This window comes from Musca autumnalis, unplaced genomic scaffold (genome assembly GCF_047663935.1).
Source record: "Musca autumnalis isolate F117 unplaced genomic scaffold, ASM4766393v1 scaffold_1, whole genome shotgun sequence".
Classification (NCBI taxonomy): Eukaryota; Metazoa; Arthropoda; class Insecta; order Diptera; family Muscidae; genus Musca; species Musca autumnalis.
In genome coordinates this window covers 60,438,609-60,460,113 of record NW_027411644.1, presented here as the reverse complement: position 1 = coordinate 60,460,113, position 21,505 = coordinate 60,438,609, and the positions used below count along the sequence as shown (strand labels likewise).

The 21,505-nt window shown below is 35.5% G+C and overlaps 2 protein-coding genes across 4 annotated transcripts; one reads left to right on the top strand and one right to left on the bottom strand.

The window, feature by feature from the left end:
• Positions 1 to 718: 718 nt before the first annotated feature.
• On the bottom strand, positions 719 to 20,659 carry LOC141398796 (uncharacterized). Of its 3 annotated transcripts, none has more exons than XM_073976482.1 (7): positions 20,390 to 20,659; positions 9,507 to 9,660; positions 8,923 to 9,110; positions 8,076 to 8,673; positions 7,835 to 8,016; positions 1,877 to 2,055; positions 719 to 1,799 (listed from the first exon to the last, which is right to left on the bottom strand). In XM_073976482.1, exons 1-7 carry the CDS (start codon positions 20,515 to 20,517, stop codon positions 1,153 to 1,155), a joined length of 2,076 nt encoding a protein of 691 aa, XP_073832583.1. In that variant the 5' UTR covers positions 20,518 to 20,659; the 3' UTR covers positions 719 to 1,152. The 3 variants fall into 3 exon arrangements, with proteins under 3 accessions (XP_073832583.1, XP_073832590.1, XP_073832600.1); XM_073976489.1 differs by lacking the exon at positions 20,390 to 20,659 and adding an exon at positions 9,727 to 9,963; XM_073976499.1 differs by lacking the exon at positions 20,390 to 20,659 and adding an exon at positions 9,749 to 9,963.
• LOC141390561 (uncharacterized) lies at positions 14,720 to 16,893 on the top strand. The gene is made up of 2 exons (XM_073963510.1): positions 14,720 to 16,361; positions 16,664 to 16,893. Exons 1-2 carry the CDS (start codon positions 15,126 to 15,128, stop codon positions 16,829 to 16,831), a joined length of 1,404 nt encoding a protein of 467 aa, XP_073819611.1. The 5' UTR covers positions 14,720 to 15,125; the 3' UTR covers positions 16,832 to 16,893.
• Positions 20,660 to 21,505: the final 846 nt, after the last annotated feature.

Sequence of the window (21,505 nt, the reverse complement as noted above, 5' to 3'; positions counted from 1 at the left end):
TCAGTTGACGAAACGGATGTTTTTTTCAGCAAACCACCTATTTTCTGTTGAGTTACCGACAAAAATCGGTAAAATTAAAAGGCAAAATTATGAATGAAAAGTTCAAACAAAAGTTCTTAAAACCCTTGCTGTCGGTAGAACTTTACGGCTACTTTTTATTGGTCGCTAACTTACCGAATAATATCGTTAATTACCGAAATTTTAACCATTTTAATATTACCGATTTTTTGTCGGTAACTCTAAAAATGAATTAGACAATCCCACTACAGGGAATTTCGTTTTTGAATAAAAATGATGTTTGTTTTGTCTTTTTCCTTCTCTATCAACTTCGAAACGATCCAATTTTGGCACAATTTGTCCTCTATCAAGTGGACAACTTCCTTCAATACGTTAGACAATATCGATAAGACGTTAATCGACCACCCCGTTGGGTTGACATCAATAATACAACATTTTATCTTAGTCGAATCTCATGTTTAGTTTTGTTAACAATTTTCATTTTACATTTTTATAGAAGAAGAATTGATAATTGTGTTCCGCATTTGTAACCCGTTATCGACAAAATTACCGACAATTGTCGCATGTTGGAGAAAGATTAAGATTTTAATAATACCGAATATTTTTGGTTAGCCTATAGATTACCAAACGATACCAACAATGCTGGTAACTTAAAATTCTAATTCAAAACTTCGTTGAAACAAAAAAAGTAGTTACAGTCTAAATTCTTGTTTTATGAAAATATGAAAGGCAATATTGCTTTGTTCCGGAACCTACTATTTTAAATCTTATAAAGAAAAAAAAATGGTAAAAATTTCGAAAATACTAGATTAATGCAGATTCAGGGACAGGCCAATATTTTCATAAAAAAAAAAATAAAAATAAATAAAACTGTTTCCTTTCACATTTTCATAAAAAAAACAGGAATCCAGTCCCTATGGCTTCAAAATAAAATTATGGCAGCTAAAAGGTCTACTTAAAAATACTTATTACAATCTTAACAAAAAAATCTTTGGCTTAAATCCTAAAAAAAGAATATCAAAGAAAATGGTGAGAGGTATGTATGTCTTTGTGTGTGTGTTTATATGTCGTTTATCCTAACATACATCATAGTCCGTCCCTTCCCAAGCTTACTTACTGTACTGGCAGTTACGATTATTTCTTACAATAGCAATATTTACGTAATTCCGGATTACGTTCATATATACAATTTGCCTGGGAACCGTATTTATTGATACGTGAGATTTCCGACAATTTGGTGCGCATTGTGAATGTTTCCAAATTATGATAGACACTTGCTTCGAAAAGTGAATCACCGGGAGTCAGCATAATTTGCAGTTGATATATTTCTTCACGCGTCTTTGTACTGTCACCCATTTCAGCCATATAACCATCAACATCTGCATTATGTTTGAATGTCAATAGGGCGCGGTGCGGCATTAAACGCATTGCCCAATTGATTTGCTTTAATTGCAGTGTTTCACAATAGCTGCGAAATGGTTCCGTCGCATTATTTATACTACTGATTATACTATTGGCAGCCTTTAATAGCGGCCCCATTTCGGTGGTAATATTTAATTGCTGCCAATTTAAACAGGCACACCAGTGAGGCTCGATGTAGGCATCGGCACAGCTGCGATTCTTTGGTATGGGATCAAATAATGATATGGCGCGATTAAAAGCTAAATCAGAGATTTGTATATTTGGTTTATTGGAAGTTTTCTGTTGTTGTTGTTGCTCTGTTTCGTGGTCATATGTTTCATCATCGTCGTTGTTGTTGTTACTGTTTACTTTTTGTAGCTCTGCAAAGGTTACAAATTATTATGTATTTTTGCGAAAAAGATGTGGGGGTGGGGGAGAAGAAATACATTGAACTTACCCAAAATGTGTTTGAGTGTGGCATGTATATCATAGGGGGTTGTTAAACGTCCACTATTCTCCACAAAGTTCCCATATTCTTGGGGGAAACGTTTCTTAAACGATTCGGGGAAGGTAAAACTAAAGAACGGCAAACGTTCCTCTTGTTTACCTTGCAGTGTGGAACGTACATCGGAAAATCTAAAAAGAAATCAAAAAAGAGAGAATTTAATATTAGGTAATGGACGATACGTTGCAGGTCTTCTATAAATAAGGACAATAGAAATGTCAGTTATTGCTTTGAAATCAACGATCGTCAGTATTATGGTGAGAAGTTGCCTTTAGCTGGACTAAAATGGAAATGCTTTGAAATTGGATAGAGGAGGGAGGTACCTGTAGTCCATCTGCCATATTACTTGGTTACCGTAGGAATTTTGGTATTTATATCAGGAAGCATGAACATGCCTACGAAAAATATAATGTTGTACAGTAGTTTTGACTTAGCTGCCAAAACAAGTTTTGCACACAATTAGTGGCAGCAAAACGAATTTCGCACTTATCTTTAGTATTTTTAGCTGCCATAAAGTGGCAGATATCCGATTCACCCACCAGAGAATATGCCAAAGAATTGACTCTTAAATGTGATAATCAGTTTTAACTTTCCTAAGATCCGAGAACTATTTTGGAAAGGAATGTTGAAATACATTGAAACACATAAACAAAAAAGCCTATATTTTTCATCAAATTATAAAAAATTAATTAATTTAAATTATTAACATTTGCTTCCACATCTTTCATTCAATTTCTGTTTGAAAGAAAGGATTGTTAACTTTTCTTTGTGTTTTTGCAACAACCTGCAGAAGTAAACTAAAGGAAACATAATTCTCATCATATGTGTTCAAAACCTTGTAATTGTCCTAATGAGGAATTTACTCAAGGAATTCATGTGAGCTAAGTTCGTAGAAAGAACTCCGACTCGTAATATCATCGATTGTGTAAAAATTATCACGATTAACGAAACCAGTTTTCTTCTGCTTTGTAAAAAAATCTATGTTTGCGTTTGGCAGTTGTCGTATGACGTGATATAGTTTTTGGCTGGTAAATACAAAATTATCAATGAAATTGGGTTATTCTTTCCAAATATTATTGGTTGTTAAATACAATTCGCAGTTATAGGATTGGCAGTTAAAAGTAAAATTTTCATTAAAAATTTGACAAAAGTGCAAATATTTTAGTTTTTTGGCAGAAAAATCAATTTCGCACTAAAACGATTGGCAGCAAAATCAAAACTACTGTAATCAATTTTGGTTTGGTTTATTCGACCTTTATAATTGTTCGAAATGAAATAAATTGATCAAGCTCGATGTCTAGATTTGATAAAATATCTTTATTTATCGATATTTCGCAATTATATTGAATTGCATCATCAGGATTATCTATAATAAACATTTTAATACACAATAATATATTAGGTATGTACGATAACCCAAACATTAGTACAAATTTTTACTGAATGCTGTTCGATAACAAAATTATCCAGCAAAAGAGAGTGAGTTTGGAGATTTTTGACTGAGAACCTGCAAATTTTTGCTGGGAAAATTTGTCCCTTAAAAATTAGTAAGTTCGGCCAGCTGACTTTTAATCAGCTGTTCAATGTAAACAACTTGAAATGTTAACATTAGGTGTGTACGATAACTTTCCCAGCAACAATTACTCAGTCAGTTCCAGCAAACTCTCTCAGTGAATTTTACTCTCTCAAGCAAGAAAAATTGCAGAAAGTTATCGAACAGCATTTTGCAAAAACTTGCAAGAAAGTCAGCTGTTTACGAAAATGTATGAAATTTGTTTTTGTTTCTTTTAATATTTTAAACCAAACGGAACAAACACATAAATTTTAAAATTGCAGTTTACTTATTTAATGCTTTAATCAAATCCACAACGCTTTAGAATCTAAAAAAAATTGCAATTGTAAAATTTTCTTGGTCAAAAATGTTAACATTTCGAGTTGTTTGCATTGAACAGGTGATTAAAAGTCAGCTGATCAGACTTGCAAATTTTTGCGGGACAAATTTTCCCAGCAAAAATTTGCAAGTTCTCAGTCACAAAACTCTCCAAAAATCTCTCCAAACTCGCTCTCTTTTGCTGGATAATTTTGTTATCGAACAGCATTCAGTAATAATTTGTACAAATTTTTGGGTTATCGTGTAGACCTAAACAAAAACAAACAACGTGCTAGTTTCGCATAAATACGTAAAAAGCTAAAAAAAATATTCACTTAAAACTAGAGTAGCATCACTACCATCGTTGTTGGTTTCTTTCTTTGACATTGCTATCTCTGTATATTCTTTGTTTTGTTGATTATTCCTCTGTAGCTTAAAGCGCTATTGTCGATGTCAGTCTTAAAATGCATGCGCTTTGTTGTTGGTGCATTGAGTATGTGGAGCATATCAATCGTGTAACGTTTGGTGTGGTGAGTTTCACTCCCCAACACTCTGACGCTCTCAAAACCTGGATTGTGTGTTGTTGTTGTAACAGTTTTTGTTATTATGTTTGTATGTTCGTTCTCCTGTTCAATCTGGCTCTGGGTCTATCTCCAGTTCCAGGAAAGTGGCTACTTCGATAGGATGTAACCACAGATCCACTGGCGTTAGATGAGTAGGTTTGGCGGGGACAAGTTTTCTTAATCTGCACCCCAAGTGCTGCCTGCTAGGGACTTGAGGACCTTGTTCCTACATTTCAGTTTATCGCAGATAACTATCGCATGCGAGGACGACAGGAAAGTGGTGTCGAAGATGACCCCTAAAATTTTAGGGCAGTTTGTGGTCGGAATTCTGCTACCGTCGACCACGACATTCAATTCTCTTCCAAACTGCGCTGTCCATGTGGTGAACAGAGTGGCTGTTGATTTTGTGGCGGAAATCTGCATATTCCTCGAATGGAAAAAGGTGGTAAGATCGTTTAAATAGTTCTTCAGTCTCTCACAGATGTCATCAGGATAGGTACCCAACGCCAGGATCGTGCAATCATCCGCATACGTTACGATCTCGATACCGTCTGGAGGGGGCAGAATGCAGGAGAGGTAGAGGTTAAACAGTTCCGGAGATATCACCCCACCTTGGGGAACTCCCTGTTTCACTCTGCGGGGTTTGGACTTCTTGTTCCTGAATTCCACGTACGACTGGCGTCCACACATATAATTGACTATCCAACGTTTCAAGCTTGGCCGGAGGGTTGTCTGCTCAATGTCCTCAAACAGCGTGGAGTACCTGACTATATCAAAGGCTTTTGATAAGTCAAGCGCCACCATCACTGTTCTATCGCACGGCCGTCTCTGGTTGAGCCCTTGACAAATATGTGTGATAATGGCGTGCAGCGCAGTTGTCGTGCTGTGCTGCTTACGGAATCCATGCTGATGATCGGCAACTTTATAGCTATTTCTGATACTGGGGAGGACTAAAGGCCTGGGTACATAAGCTGCTTCGCCTGGTTGCCTTGCTTTCCTGCTTCATTTCTGACATAATAAAAATAAAATAAAGAAGGCCGAGCAAATTTCGAACTGGGTTGGCCTTTTCTTTTTTATTCTTTTATCTGAAGTAAGGAAGGTAAGCAGGCTAGGCAGCTTATGTACTCAGCCCTTAAGCTGAAAACACATACAAGTAAAGTTTTGTGTTGGGCGTTGAGAAAAAACAACACCAACAGGGCGACGCCGATACCAAAGTCCAGCGTTTATCTGTTTGTCGGCATATATTTCAAATGAATTTGAATTTTTCGGCATCATGCCCAACAGTGTAAAAACGGCCAAAACGACACAAAACTTTACCCAAACGTTGTATCGGCATGATGCCGAAAAATTCAAATTCATTTGAATATATGCCGGCAAACACATCAACGCCGGACTTTGATGTCGGCGTCGCCCTGTTGTTGTTTTTTTTTTTTTTGTCAACGCCCAACGCAAAATTTTACTCAAACGTTGTATGTGCTTTCAGCTTTAAGGCCTCAAGGGTCTTTGCTACGGGCGACAAAAGCGAAATCGGCCTGTACGATTAATTTTGCTGGCATCCTTGCCGGGCTTCCGTAGTGGGACCACCTTGTCAATTTTCCAGACTTCGGGAACAATGAGGGTGGATAGCGACAAGTTGAGAACTTTAGTGAGATACTCCACTCCCGGCTCATCCAGCTGCTTCAGCATTCCATCAGGGCCCAACGCTTTGGATGATTTAGCGTCCCTGATGGCATTGGCAAAATCATCCATTGTAAACTGTGGTGGTTTCTCCTCGGCAGGAAGAGATCTGATGCGACGAAATACTCTTCTCTTCGCCCTGTCACTCTGGGGTGCTCGACAAACTGTCGATTGAAATAACTTGCGCACCTCTTCGGGTCAGTCAACGTAACGTCGCCAAACTGGACTTAGGTCCTTTCTTCCCTTCTTCCAGGGTTCGAGAGTGACTTAACCGTTGTCCACAATTCACCTATGCCGACTCCAATGTTGCAACTCTTCAGATGATTTAACCACTTGTTCCGCTTATGCTCGCCGACCAGCCTGTTAACTTCCAGTGTCAGCTCTCTGACTCTGGGGTCATTGGGGTTGGTTCGGCGAAGCTCATCACGCTCACGGGATTAGCAAATATCCCGTCGCCTCTGCTGGGAAATTTGGTCTTACTTCGGGTATTCGACCAGCCGGAATATGGCGGGCGGCTGCAGCAGTGATGATGTCTCGGAACGTCCTTTCCGCTACCCGAACATCAGAAGGTTTGGGCAGTTCTGTGAAGCGGTGATTGGTGAACTCTCTGAAACCCGGATAGTGTGTTGTGTTAGCACAGTGGCTCACGAGTGCTTTTTTGGGTTTGTTGTTCTGTTGTCTTAATTTAATGTCGGATTTGTGAGCTGATATTCTAGTTTTTAATTTGGTTTTTGGTAGTTCCGACATATAGTTGATCAGAGATTGAGTTGTCATTGCCACCACATGGAATTTGGTAAATAAGATTACTTTTTTCCGTTCTCTCTATTTTTGTTTTTGTGTTCGTAAATAAGTTATTGAGTGTATAATTACACTTATGGGCTATCGTAACTTTGTTTTTGTTGTATATATTAGATTGTTCAAACCTCTCTGATATATCAGGTACATATATCACAGATTTGTATATTGTTTGTATTATTGTTTGTATTATTTTCTTCTTCTTTTCTCAAATTTCTGTTGTAGTTTTTGATGAGACTTTTCATCAGGTTTGTTGGAAAGTTGTTGTTGTATAAAATATTTTTGATTTTGACTTTAGTTTTCGAATGAAATTCATCGTCACTTATAGACAGGCATCTATGAATGAGATTTTTCGCCGTATTAATAATAATTCTTTTTGGATGTTTTGAGAGGAAGTTGATTATTTGCCCAGAAGTTGTGGGTTTTTGATACCAATCTGTTTTAATATTTCCCTAATGTCGTATTACCATAGTTATGGAAGTTGTTTGTTTTTCTCCGTTTCAATAGTAAATTGAATATCTTTGTGGTATTTATTGAGACTTTTCAAGGTTTCATCAATTGCACTTTCCTTCACAAACCGCAAATAGGTCGTCAACATACTTTGTTATGAACATCGGTTTTACTGTTAAGTTGTTTATGCAGGAATCTAATAATCTTTCCATCACAATGTCTGCAACGAAAGGTGAAGACGGAGATCCCATTGGGAGACCTCGATTTTGTTTGCATACTTTATTTTCAAATTTAAAATATCGATTAAAAATGTTATGTGCTCTTTTAGTTCTTCCCATCTGCTTTCAATAATATTTATAGCTAAGTCAGCTGGAATACTTGGAAATAGAGAAACCACGTCAAAAGATACTAGTGAGTAAATCGACTCCAAGTTTTTTGAAACAGATTTAATCCACACATACTTGAGGTCTAAAACCAATACTTCGATCAGGCACATTCGTATCAAAAATACACTTTACCATCGAAAAGACAATTTGTTTCTACCAAAATACCCACCTGTTACCATGATCCGCCATGAAAATAAGTATCGTATTATCCAGTAACTTTTTATGTTGTAAATCTTCAAACCACGCCACCACATCATCATCGGCTAACTCAATCAAGTTAATGGAATCATGCGATAAATCACCATGAAAAGAAAACACAAATCTGGGGGTATCACAATATTTGGCCATAAACTAAAAATAAATTCCAAATTATATTTTCTTCTCAGATAAAATCCTTTAAATTTACTTACATTTTTCGTATAATCCAACATTACCATATGGCCCGGTGTATGTCCCGCACAATGGGGACTACTTGAACTTAAAATATTATCCACTTCTAAATAATATGTACGCAAATAATGATGAACCGGTTGGGTTTCGAAACCCTTCATGCGATATGTGAATGTGCCGACATTTGGTAGATCTTCGTTAAATGAAGTTATATAACCATGTTCCTCATAATCTTTCCATATTAGGGGATAAGCATGATCTACACTTAAGGCGTCTGGCATACGTTTCCTGGTTTCGGGTAATTCAAGTTCATTGTAACCGGTTAGAATAGGTACCAATGCCTGTGGAGTACCATCACCAACAATGTTATAACTAGTTAAGACAATAGCTCCCAGTTTTTTGGTAAGATATTCATAGGTTTTTGGTAATTTACGTATAAAGGCATTGCGACTCAGAGAATCAAAACCAAACATAAGAACATTGAAGTAGCGAGGCAAATCACTAAGAGGATCTAATACATTCATGGGATTTGGATTTGCATCTAACGGCGGAGGTACTGGCTTGTGGACAATTGATTTCTCGACACCATCACGTATACCATAGGCCATGCCAAACCAACTGCAAGAGAAAAAAATGTGTTATTGGTAAACGGGGGTATATTTGTTATTAAAAGAACCTCTAAGAGTTAGTTTACAATAGCCACCAATGTCATATGATCTCAAAATTTCCATCCATACAGTACGCCATTTACTTTTTGCGTTCACACCAGCGAAAATGCAGTGAAATTACGTCTCCACATTACCTGTGTGGGTAGATATGGAATTTCGGGTCATATGACATTGATGGCTAGTGTAAACACCACTTTACCTTGCACCATCATTTGCAGTACAAAACACCTTGACAAAATCCGATTCTTGCAAAACGTAGGGCTCACTTGTGCGCAGTGACTTTCCATAACGAGATTTGAAATCGTTTTTACGTATTATATCTGTATAAAAACAATTTACTTCACCATGCAATGCCAATACTTCCGGTTTTACAAAACAAATAGATTTCTGTGCAAAGAAATGGAGGGGAATATTTACACACATATACATACATATAAAGACACAAATTGAATACTCTACCAGCTGGCGGATAAATATGAAATGTTTACCACAGGTACATCTTTACGTCCTGATTACAAAAATATAAAGTTTAAAGGGGAAGTCCATACTTCCAGAGATATGTGAAGTTCCGAAAATTCTCTTGTTGAAGTAAGAAAAAAGTAAGAAAATTTAAATTAAAAAATGTTGTTCCCTGCCCTAAATTGGCTCCTGTCGATAGGAGAACGTCTCAAATCCCCGACCGAAGGCCGGCTAAGAAAAAACTTACACATAAAAAAATCAGATTTTTCCGCCAGCTGGTAAAGTAAAATTTTTTTGGCCTCTTCGTATGCAATTAACACTTACCTCACACATTACCCAGTCATCTGTGGCCCTACCGCAATCTAATTTGTCTACCTTTTTATAAAATTTCATAATTTCCGGATTCTCAATGGGTAAATCTGGCATTAGACATTCTCCCTGATTAACCACAGAACGTATGGAACGGTCAATTATGGCTCTGCAAAAGAAAAGAAGAAAAAAGTTATTTTATTAAGTTATGAATTGCAAGTTGTTGGTGTCCAACATTTTCGGCGTTTAAAAATCACATTGCAATTTAATTTGGCAAGTTATTGCAATTAAAAAGTTCTTGGCGTTCAACATTTTTCGGGGTGAAAAAAATAACGGAAAAATAAAATAAAAAGGCGAATGAAGCACTTTTATATCTCTGTTTTCGTTGTTTTCGTCGTTTTCAAAAAGAGAAAGAAAAAAAAGAAAAAATTTTATAAATAAAGTTGCCACTCGGTCCAAAACGGCCCGAACATTGAAGAAAATTGTGCAGGTGAGTTGAACAATTTTGACAGTTGTTTTGCTGAGAAATTGCTAAAAGTTACTGAAAGAATTTTTCCCAGCAACATTTAACAAGTTCGATCAGCTGTTTTTAATCATCTGGTAATGGTCCGCTGCTACATGTTAATCTTATTTTTGTGGAATTCCTCTGAAATTCCGAAAATTTCATTGTTTTAAGGCCGACTAAATAAAAAAAAAAGTCTTCCCATTCCCGAGATTTGCACCCGTCCATAGGAGAAAGTCTTTAATACCCGGGCAAATATTATTATAATTTAAAACATTTCCGGGACAAATGTTATACACCGTTGGAATCGGAAGGACTACCTTTGGTGAAAATGCCGAATTTTTCCGCCAGGTGCCCTTGGGTAGCGTCATTTCAATATAATTTATTTTCAAAATTTGACCATCTCCAATGGTCGTTTTTTCGACCCAAATTTGGTCTGAAATGCCAAAACGGCAACGCATTTTTTAATTAATTTTCTCAAAATGTAACTATTCTCTTATTTTTATTCAAATTTTGAGAACTTTAGTTACATTTTGAGAAACTTTAGTTATATTTTGAGAGAAGAGATAAAAAAGTGTTGCCGTTTTTGAGAAACTTTGGAGAAGAGATAAAAAAGTGTTGCCGTTTTGTTTTTGTTGCTTTTATTCTATTTGTCCCCATTTTGATTTTACATTTTGTCATTGCCTGTCCGTAACGTCAGTCCTGTTAAAGTTTTTTTTTTTTTTTAAATAGCAATTTCAAACTTTTTGAATAATTTTAGACAATTATTTTGTTGTTTTCCTTTATTTTATCGAAAGTCAAAATCTACTTCAAAGAGGAAGTCGTCCTCATATTATAAAAGGGGGCGGGGGGAAAGACAAGAAGGAGTTGGCACCTCGGGGACTCCTCAGAGGGGTTGTCCTTTTCCTTAGGACGTAATCATGTCGATGTCGATCATGATGTTGATCATCACCACAGCCTGGTAAGTACAACAAAACAACAACCTCACCAGCGTCATCACCACCACCAAACTCAGCAGCAGCACCATCACCTACCATGGAAATGTTGGACAGTATTGTTGCACTGTCATCATCATCTTATATTGATGAACCATCACCCAACATGGAAGGTGATGGTGCTGCCATTGAAGTGTGCTCAGAGCCATCAAATCCACCAAAAAGACGAAGAAGAAGAACTAAACAAGAAATGATTGAAATGGATGAAAACATTGTAAAGGCATGTGAATTAATTCACAAAAATAATTTTAGTAAAAGAAAGGCAGCACTTTCGTTTGACATACTTTATTGGTTAATGAGAAAGAGGTACGCCCAGTATTGCGCCAGGCTGCCCATGCCCATGCGCTCTGATGAAAATACCACATCTAACTTTAATACATATAAATATGCTCCGAAGTCGCCTTTAAGCCCGCCAGATCAAGAGATTATTTTATAGTTTTCTTCTCTTCTTCGTCTGGATGGTGGTTGTTTGGATGGCTGCTTATAATAAACCTATCCAATTTGGCTGGGTAGGTATGAAAACTGGGATTTGCAAAGAAATACCATTAAACTATTGTTTGATATTTCATTTCAGATTGGAGACCCCAGAATCCCAGTATTGCACATTGTACTTTAAAATTGTTGTTTTATATGATTTATATGAATTAATTATTATTAATTATAATCATAATTTATTATAATTTATTGTCTAGATTGTTATCTAATATAAGATTGAAATTTGTTTGTACGTTTGTTTGTTTGTGCCTTATAAACTCGAAAACCGCTGAACAGATCTTACTGAAATTTTTAGGATTTTTAGGGTACATTGTTATATGGACTGGAATGAAAATAGGGTATATCATTGAAATTTCGCGTTGATCTGGAGATATAGCATTTACAACTCTTTTATGTGACGTCTAAAAAATGTCTCTCGTTTTATATATTTACTTTTAAATTTTGAATTTCCCTGCGGAAATTGTTAAGTTTAAGAGATTTCGTTTCTTCATTTGGGACTAAAATACAAACGCTATTTGAAAAAGTTTTTCTTTTCTTTTGGTATATTTGAAAAAAAAAATGTATGTACAACAGATAGTCATAAAGCAAACAAATTTGGTTTATTACCCAGGCACATAACCCATATAAAATTGGTACTAATTTTGGCTCGGATCGGGATGAAATTTTTTTCACATGTAGATCTTATTGCATATATATAACATTTGTTGCGGAAGTCCATACTTGCCAAGGTATGGGCCTCTGAAGTTGCGAAAATTCCCTTGTTAAAGACCGACTACTTAATGAAAAATTTACTATTTGAAAAAAATTTTGTTCCCGTACCCGAAATTAGGAGAATGTCTTAAATCGGCGGCCAAAGGCCGGCTATTTAAAATAAATTTACATTTTTAAGGAATATTTTGTTCGCGTAGTGCATAAACTCGACTTGTTCCCTTTTGCTATGGGGAATAAAAGTTCAATCAAGTTTGTCATAGAGATCGATACTGACCATGGTATAAATAGAAAGGTATAACAGAGCTCACATCTGATTTAAATTTTTTTCTGAGTGTGACCGACTTTTGTCAATTTGAAGTTTATATTTTGTGTGTGTATGTGTTTGTGTTGAAAAATATTAAAAATGTTTTCAAAATAGATTCAAAATTAATTGCAATGAAATCGTTAATTACAGAGCCGTTGTAGAATATATTTATCAAACTTAAGTTGAAAATAAGTTTTTGACCGTGTTTCGATGTATATGTGAAAACAAATATTTGTGTTTCATTCATTTTCGCGCTGTTTTAAACAGTTGGATAAAATGACAAAAAATATCAAACAAACAAAGGCAACCTGTTGCATATGCCAGTATAACAATTCTGACAGGAAGCGGGCATACGTGTAGGGTTGAATTTCTATCGATTTTTCGAACCTGTTCTACCTTCCTTATTGTACCATGATACTGACCATGCATGGTACAAATACACAGGTAGCCGCATCGGCAATTGTTGGCAACATAAGATGTCAAAATTTGACATTAATTCAATGCAATTGACACATTATGTTACCATCAGCTGGCATGATAATGCTACCTGTATTATTGTACCATGTGACCATGTTAGAGTTTCCTAATCTCGAATGGTTGTTTCTATGGAAATGGAATAATGCAGTTTGTATAAATTCTCAAAAAAATGCGTGCGTCTCGCATTGCAATTGATTATGCCAAGCCTCTCATTAAGAGGTCACTGTTTAAACACAAGCCGCAGTATTTATTTGTTTTTTGTTGTAAATCAATATTGACAATGTACACATTCAAACGTTGTTGGTTGGGTTCATGATACAATAGCTTTGTTCCTTTACTTTTTTAATGGTAAGAGTGGTAAAAGAGAAAAGTGTCAAAATTGTTCAAAATTGCTCTCTCATGAACATTTTTACCAGAAAAGTAAAGGAACGGAAAAATGGTAGATCCGGCAGCAATGTCAGAAAAAAACATAAAAAAAAATCAATTTTCGTCTTTTATTTCACAGTTTTTAATTTAGTGTTGTCAGTGTTCGACTTTTTCTTCGGTTTTTCGTCCATTTTGTGAAATAATCGTCAAACAAAAGTCGAAAAATCAGTTCTGCCATTTTCCACCTGCAGAAATTTTGCTGGTAGCCTGTGGTAGAAGAGAAAGCCATTTTCGCTCTCTCTTCCCTCTAGCTCTCTTAAAAATTGCTTCCAGTTTTGCCACTTTTCGGGGTTAAGGAATGCTTTGCAGGTTAAAAATGGTAACAAATGGTTAAAATGGTAACCTCAGGTAAGTAAAGGAACACAGCTATAATGTGTCAATTTCATTGAATTTATGTCAAATTTTGACATCTTGTTACCAAAAACGGCAGTTGCTGCTACCTTCTTATTGTATCATGCTCAAAATCTAACTAATGGGTACTTTACACGATATGTTTTTTACATATGAGTTGTCAATTTGCATATACATTATGTATTGGAGAAGTGACAACTCATATGTAAAAAACATACCGTGTAAAGTACCCATAATGCTTGGTTTACATTTACGAAATCCACTCGATTTCAACTGTCAAATCCATAGGTTAAACGTCAAATAAAATCCAGATGAGATTTCATTTGACGTTTGAGCTATGGAATTGACAGTTGAAATCGAGTGGATTTCGTAAATGTAAACTTAGCATAAAGTTCTCAAAATGTAACTAAGTAAACGGCGGTTGTTGCAAAGTGTTGGCAACGCGTTATTATGCCTGCTAAACTAGAGCTGGCAAAAAATCGATGGCACTATCGATAATATCGATTGTTATTTAAAAATTCAATATCGATAGATAGTTTTACCTATCGATGTTATCGGAATAACAAACCCTAACCTGAAATTCATTGAAATAAATAGAAATTTCGCTACTTTTCGGTTGTGTGTGTGAGAAAGTAAGCCCGTAGTCACACGTACACATTTTTCTATAAAGTAAAATGTATTTTTTTATATTTTTTATAAAATAAAATCAATTGTTTATTCTGCCTAACATTTCTGTGAACTACTTGTGCAAAATTTCAAGAAAATCATTGACATTTCCGCCATTTTCATTTCCAAATTAATGGTGATGACAGCTTAACGATAATATCGATAGCAATCGATATTTAAAAACATTATATCGAAAATATCTAATGTTGGGAATATCGATGGTTTGCCAGCTCTATGCTAAACAGAGTTGCGTAAAGAGTATGTATTTCTTTAACACTGTGGCAACTCTGAGTTCATTTGACAAGTCAATCAAGAACAAGCTGTACATGTTTATCAATTGCTGTAAAGAAAAATAATAAAATTGCAAAAATACTTTTAAAATTCACGATATTTGCAGAATATTAGCAATTAACAAATTACATTGCTCCGTTGTTCAGTGTAAAACTCAATGAGAGAAGTGTGTTTATTATCTCCGTAGAAGAAAAAGCGAGGTAGACATTACGCTCGCTTGGCTGGCTGTCAAAATGAAACAAATGTAAAAGAAAGTGTGCTAAATTTCTAAATTTTGCAAATTATGGAGCTTAATTCCTAATTCTAGTGCAAGTAAAAGCCTTTAAAGGAAATTATAACACTGTAGATGAAAAATCCTGATAACCTTTACCATAATACTCGGTTCCCATTGAGCAACCGTCTGTGATGTGCATACCATGTTCAATAGCAGCAACAACAACCAAAACAATCGGCATAATACGCATAATACCATTGAAAATATAGCAAACATGAACACGAACAATAATATCTCGTTGTTGGGCAATCAACAAACTACCTCCGAAACAAATCCAGCATCTGTGACCAACCACACAGGCGTTAGCAGCGGCATTGGCGGTGCGATACCCAAAGAAAAATCCTCCAAATCAGCCAAAAACCAACAGCCACGAAAACCTCCCCCCACCATTGAAACCTTTTGGCCGTCGATCATGCAAGAGGTTCAAAATACCACCATTGACGCCAAACATCAGGCCCTGCCGTTGGCTCGAATCAAGAAAATTATGAAATTAGATGAAAATGCAAGAATGATTGCCGCCGAGGCCCCCCTGCTCTTTGCCAAGGCCTGTGAATTCTTCATACAAGAGTTAACAATGCGCGCCTGGATACACACCGACGAAAGTAAACGGAGAACATTACAAAGATCTGATATTGCTCAAGCCATTGCAAATTACGATCAATTTGATTTTCTAATTGACATTGTACCGCGTGAAGATATTAAGCCATCCAATCATCATAGGAAACATCACAATAACAGTGAAAGTAATTCAAGTGGCCATAAAGGATCAACATCATCCGGCCAGGCGACAACGACGGCAGCAGCAGCAACGCATGGTGAGACGGAGAATGTTTTAAATGTTGCAGCGGCGACAGGTATTCCCGCAAATATAGTCAACAATACCGGTAGCGATGTATTACCAGCATGTGCAACCCTACCGCCATCAATTACTGGTGCCACCGCAACAATTGCAAATAATCAACAACCACCCGCCCAAGTTTTAGCAACAACACATCCAACCCAACAGTTACAAATTATCCACCAACCAGCAACACCTGCAACACAAACACCTTTACAATATTTTATAACAATTCCTGGGCAACAGCCTCAGTTAGTGCATCAGTTGCAGCTGCAACATCAACAACAACAAATTCCAAATTTAAATGTAGTAACTGCTACCGCCGCCCAACAGCCACAGCAATTAATATTGACAGCAACAAATCCAAATGCTGCTGCGACTGGTGTGCCGCAGCAGGCAATATTTCAAAATTTTACACCACAACATCAAGCAGCATCAAATCCCCAACAATCACAGCAACAACACCAGCAACAGCCATATCCGGTCCAGTTATTGCAGCAAGTAATGGTTACACCAACAGGAGAGTTGGCGAATATGCCGGTAAGTGAAAATGGAAGCTCACGGAGCAAATCGAATCAAGTCAACTCCTAGTGATATGTATTTGATTAAGTCTAGTTGAGGGGTTTCAAATATTGGCCACTGAAAGGCGATAAATTTATATCTTTGTGATTCGCACAAAGTTGTCAATTAAACTGTAACTGGAAGAGCGGTATAAAAACTCCAAAACATTGGAATCGCTAAACTAGACATGTTCTAAAATAGTTATTGTTAGCTTTATGGGAGGTTCATTGAAGTATTATACGCATTGTGGAATGTTTTAACATATCCTTCCCTCATTTCAGATTACCATAAATGCCAATCAATTACAATTTCTGCGGCAGGCACAACAAGCTCAACATCAACAACCTCTTCAGCAGCAACAACAAGCCCAGCAACCGCAATCACAACAACAGCAGACGACAGCACAGTCAGCGGCTGCACCAGTTTTAATACCATATCACAATTTTTAATCGGCATGCGACGGGCATTTCTGGAGAATAGGAATTCGAATGGTTTCAACCTAGCCAAATCAGGCATAAATCACAAGGATTTTGTAAAGATATTTTTCAATGACGCCACAATAAATATTTTATTGTAATTTAGAATCTTTTGGAATCTCTAACCCATCTTTACCAAGAGATTTTTAAAGGATCTGTTCAATAGAGTCTATATTCATTCTTTTTTCATAAATATTTCTTTTTGTTTTTCTTTTTACCATTTACGATAGTCTTAGTTATGGGTATATATTAAATACTGTAATTTATAAAAAAAACGTATATAATTTTAGAATTATATAAATTTCAAATTTAGTTTTAAATATAAATAGAAAAGCATTATCATTATAATTTAAGACATAACACATTTGTATATGATAAAATATATATGTATATAATATTAAAATATTAAGCAAAAAAAAAAAATATATGTATAAACAGACAAATATTTTATTTTGTTAATAAACTGTATTAGTTATTTTTTAAAAAATAAAAATTTATTTAAAATATTCATGGTGAGGTAGGTAATAAAGTAAAAATTAGTAATTTTTCTGGAGAGCAAAATTAAGATTTTTTTTTGTAAAATTTTGTTGATATTTTCCCCAAGGAGGGTGCTATATCCGCAAACTGTTAAGATCAGCCTTCCAAAGAAAAACGTGCATCTTAAGACCCTTTCCAAAGGAGACGGTGCTTCTAAAGAAACTTTTGAAAGGAAAGGGTGCTTTTAAAGAACCTTTTCAAAGGAAAGGTTGCTTCTAAAGAACCTTTCCAAAGGAAAGGGTGCTCCTACAGAGCCTTTCCAAAGGAAACGGCGCTTCTAAAGAACCTTTCAAAAGGAAAGGGAGCTTCTAAAGAGCCTTTCCAAAGGAAAGGGTGCTTCTAAAGAACCTTTTCAAATGAAGGGTTCTTCTATACAACCGTTCAAAGGGAAAGGCTGCTTCTAAAGAACCTTTCCAAAGGAAAGGGTGCTTCTAAAGATCCCTTCCAAAGGAAAGGGTGCTTCTAAAGAACCTTTACAAAGGAAAGGGTGCTTCTAAAGAACCTTTACAAAGGAAAGGGTGCTTCTAAAGAACCTTTACAAAGGAAAGGGTGCTTCTAAAGAACCTTTACAAAGGAAAGGGTGCTTCTAAAGAACCTTTACAAAGGAAAGGGTGCTTCTAAAGAACCTTTACAAAGGAAAGGGTGCTTCTAAAGAATCTTTACAAAGGAAAGGGTGCTTCTAAAGAACCTTTACAAAGGAAAGGGTGCTTCTAAAGAACCTTTGCAAAGGAAAGGGTGCTTCTAAAGAACCTTTACAAAGGAAAGGGTGCTTCTAAAGAACCTTTACAAAGGAAAGGGTGCTTCTAAAGAACCTTTACAAAGGAAAGGGTGCTTCTAAAGAACCTTTACAAAGGAAAGGGTGCTTCTAAAGTAAAGGGGATTTAAAGAGAACCTTTCCAAAGGAAAGAGTGTTTCTAAAGAACCTTTCCAAAGGAAAGGGTGCTTCTAAAGAACCTTTCCAAAGGAAAGGGTGCTTCTAAAGAACCTTTCCAAAGGAAAGGGTGCTTCTAAAGAACCTTTCCAAAGGAAAGGGTGCTTCTAAAGAACCTTTTCAAAGGAAAGGGTGCTTCTAAAGAACCTTTTCAAAGGAAAGGGCGCTTCTAAAGAAACTTTCCAAATGAAAGGGTGCTACTAAACAACTATTCCAAAGGAAAGGGTGCTACTGAGCAACTTTTCCAAAGGAATGGGTGCTTCTAAAGAACCTTTCCAAAGGAAAGGGTGCTTCTAAAGAACCTTTCCAAATGAAAGGGTGTTACTAAACAACTTTTCCAAAGGAAAGGGTGCTTATAAAGAATCTTGCCAAAGGAAAGGCTGCTTATAAAGAAACTTTCCAAATGAAAGGGTGTTACTAAACAACTTTTCCAAAGGAAAGGGTGCTTATAAAGAACATTGCCAAAGGAAAGGGTGCTTATAAAGAACCTTGCCAAAGGAAAGGGTGCTTCTAAAGTAAAGGGGATTTAAAGAGAACCTTTCCAAAGAAAATGGTGCTTCCTAAGAAGCTTTCCAAAGGAAAGAGTGTTTCTAAAGAACCTTTCCAAAGTAAAGGGAGCTTCAAAAGAGTCTTTCCAAAGGAAATGTTGCTTCTAAAGAGCCTTTCCAAAGGAAACAGTGCTTCTAAAGAACCTTACAAAAGGAAAGGGTGCTTCTAAAGAACTTTTTCAAAGGAAATGGTGCTTCTAAAGAGCCTTTCCAAAGGAAAGGGTGCTTCTAAAGAGTCCTTCCAAAGGAAAGGGTGCTTCTAAAGAGCTATCCAGAGGAAAGGGAGCTTCTAAAGAGCCTTTCCAAAGGAAAAGTTGCTTCTAAAGAGCCTTTCCAAAAGAAAAGTTGCTTCTAAAGGGCCTTTCCAAAGAAAACGGTGCTTCTAAAGAACCTTTCCAAAGCAAAGGGTGCTTTAAAAGAACCTTTCCAAAGCAAAGGGTGCTTCAAAAGAACCTTTCCAAAGCAAAGGGTGCTTCAAAAGAACATTTTCAAAGGATAGGGTGCTTCTAAAGTAAATGGGACTAAAGAGAACCTCTCCAAAGGAAAGGGTGCTTGTACCTTTCCAAAGGAAAGGCTGCTTCTTAAGACACTTTCCAAATAAAAATTAAAAAAATATGCATTTTTCATATGCAGAACTACAATCAACAATTCGATTTAGGTATGTTTTGCGATTTTAAATTAGCAGCATTTAAGCCTCGTGCTCTAAAAAATATAGCGTGGAGGAAATTTATAACACACATGCACATATTTTCATATTTATAATGTTCAGCTGAGGTTTTATCAACTAATCAACATGTTGAGCTAAATTTAATATAATTTATGAATCACGTTTCGTTTTAATAAAACAACCATTTGGGTAAATACTAATATAAAAATTATTATAAGAATTTCCAATGTGTAACCCTATGAAAATTTGTGGACAATGCATACGAGCTTGAAAAGTGTATAATTCTCTTGGGCTTATCATTTTTCTGACTAAGTATTGGATACGCAGTTTAATTAAAGGTTATTGCGCTTCTTTACTAGATAATGTGCACATACAGTTCCGTTCCATGGTTATGAAATGAATATTGTTATTTGAACGCATACTTTAAGATTTTTTAGTCAAAAGTTATAACGTTATGCTGCAAATTAAATAATATAATTTAAAATTTCATGAACAGACTTTAAACGGCCATTTAACATAAAAAATACAAATAGAATATTTCTTTGTCCACTTTAAAAGCAAAATAAAAAATGTTCTTTTGATATGCTTTTTCAAGTGTCGTCGTTCTTTGCTTTGTTATAATGCAGTGTATATGGTTCAATTTTTTATGCAGTATGTAGGTTTGTATACTACATACAAGTTTTAGCTAGAAATTTATACGATATTGTGCCAATGTTATCATTGGAATTCTTGAATTCTTTTATTTTTCTACTGCAATAATTAATTAAACCAATAAAATGATCACAAAACTGAACAAATATCAAATAATAAATAAATGCGTATGTATGTACGATTGTTTGTGTACTTACATTTGCGAACGTTTATCCAAATCCACTGAGCTCTTTGCAAAATAATAATAAAAGCCGGCTCCGCACACCATTACTAATATTATAAATTTTACATAATGATAACGTAAACGACCGATACGTAAACGCATTTTTAATGCTCTAATATGAACGATTAATTTGTTAAATTAATGGATTTTTAAGGATTTTTTTTTTCTTTTTACTTTGCAAAGGATGTTTTTAATGATGGTGGTAGGGCAAATGAAATCTATTTGTTTACTAAATTTATGTCACAGTGTTACCACATGAAATGTTAATATTGCCATGCATTTTATGTAATACGGCAACACGGCAGTGAACAGCTGTTTAATTATTAACGGACAAAGAAACTACAAAAACAACCCCCTTTTAAATGCTTTAAAATGTTGAAAATAAATGTTTGTCATAAAAAGATAATAATGCTTGGCTTACATTTACGAAATCCACTCGATTTCAACTGTCAATTCCTTTGCTTAAACGTCAAATGAAATCCAATGTATTTCAGATGAGTTCTCATTTGACGTATACGTAAAGGATTTGACAGTTGAAATCGAGTGGATTTTGTAAATGTAAACCAAGCATAATAATGGCACAGTGGAACACGATCGAAAACAATACAAAAATACTAACAACAACTGCATTGAAAATTCTTGACGATAACTATTTTAATTTCAATGTGTATATTTTTTAAATAAACCAACTTAACTTTATTTTAGAAGTGAGGTGTCAATGGAGAAAGTGATCAACATCAAATTTTACTATAAGTCACCGAACAAAGAAAATCGTAGTTATACCATTACACCAAAAACGGATCACAACAAATTTAGATATGAAAAAAATAAATTATTCAATGCATTATTGAACGATCATTTCCGAAATAGACCAATATGATCCACAAGACTTTGTTTAAGGGGTATGGTGTCAATGGTAAAAATATTTTACATAAAATTTCACTATAAGTCACCAATGTAACCTGTAGATGTCTTATATATACCAATAAATGACCTCCTGTTCAATATGTGTAAGAAATTAATGTATTCTATGCATATACTTGCGAATTTGATCAATATAATCCATAGACATCATTTTAGGAGTGAGGTG

Excerpts from the sequence above, each read along its gene's own strand:
- LOC141390561 (XM_073963510.1), top strand. The coding sequence starts at position 15,126 with ATGTTCAATAGCAGCAACAACAACCAAAACAATCGGCATAATACGCAT. Across the intron at positions 16,362-16,663 it reads GAGAGTTGGCGAATATGCCG|ATTACCATAAATGCCAATCA; the intron begins GTAAGTGAAAAT and ends CCCTCATTTCAG.
- LOC141398796 (XM_073976482.1), bottom strand. The coding sequence starts at position 20,517 with ATGCGTTTACGTATCGGTCGTTTACGTTATCATTATGTAAAATTTATA. Across the intron at positions 8,674-8,922 it reads ACTGCAAATGATGGTGCAAG|TTGGTTTGGCATGGCCTATG; the intron begins GTAAAGTGGTGT and ends TTTCTCTTGCAG. Across the intron at positions 1,800-1,876 it reads CACACTCAAACACATTTTGG|AGCTACAAAAAGTAAACAGT; the intron begins GTAAGTTCAATG and ends TAACCTTTGCAG.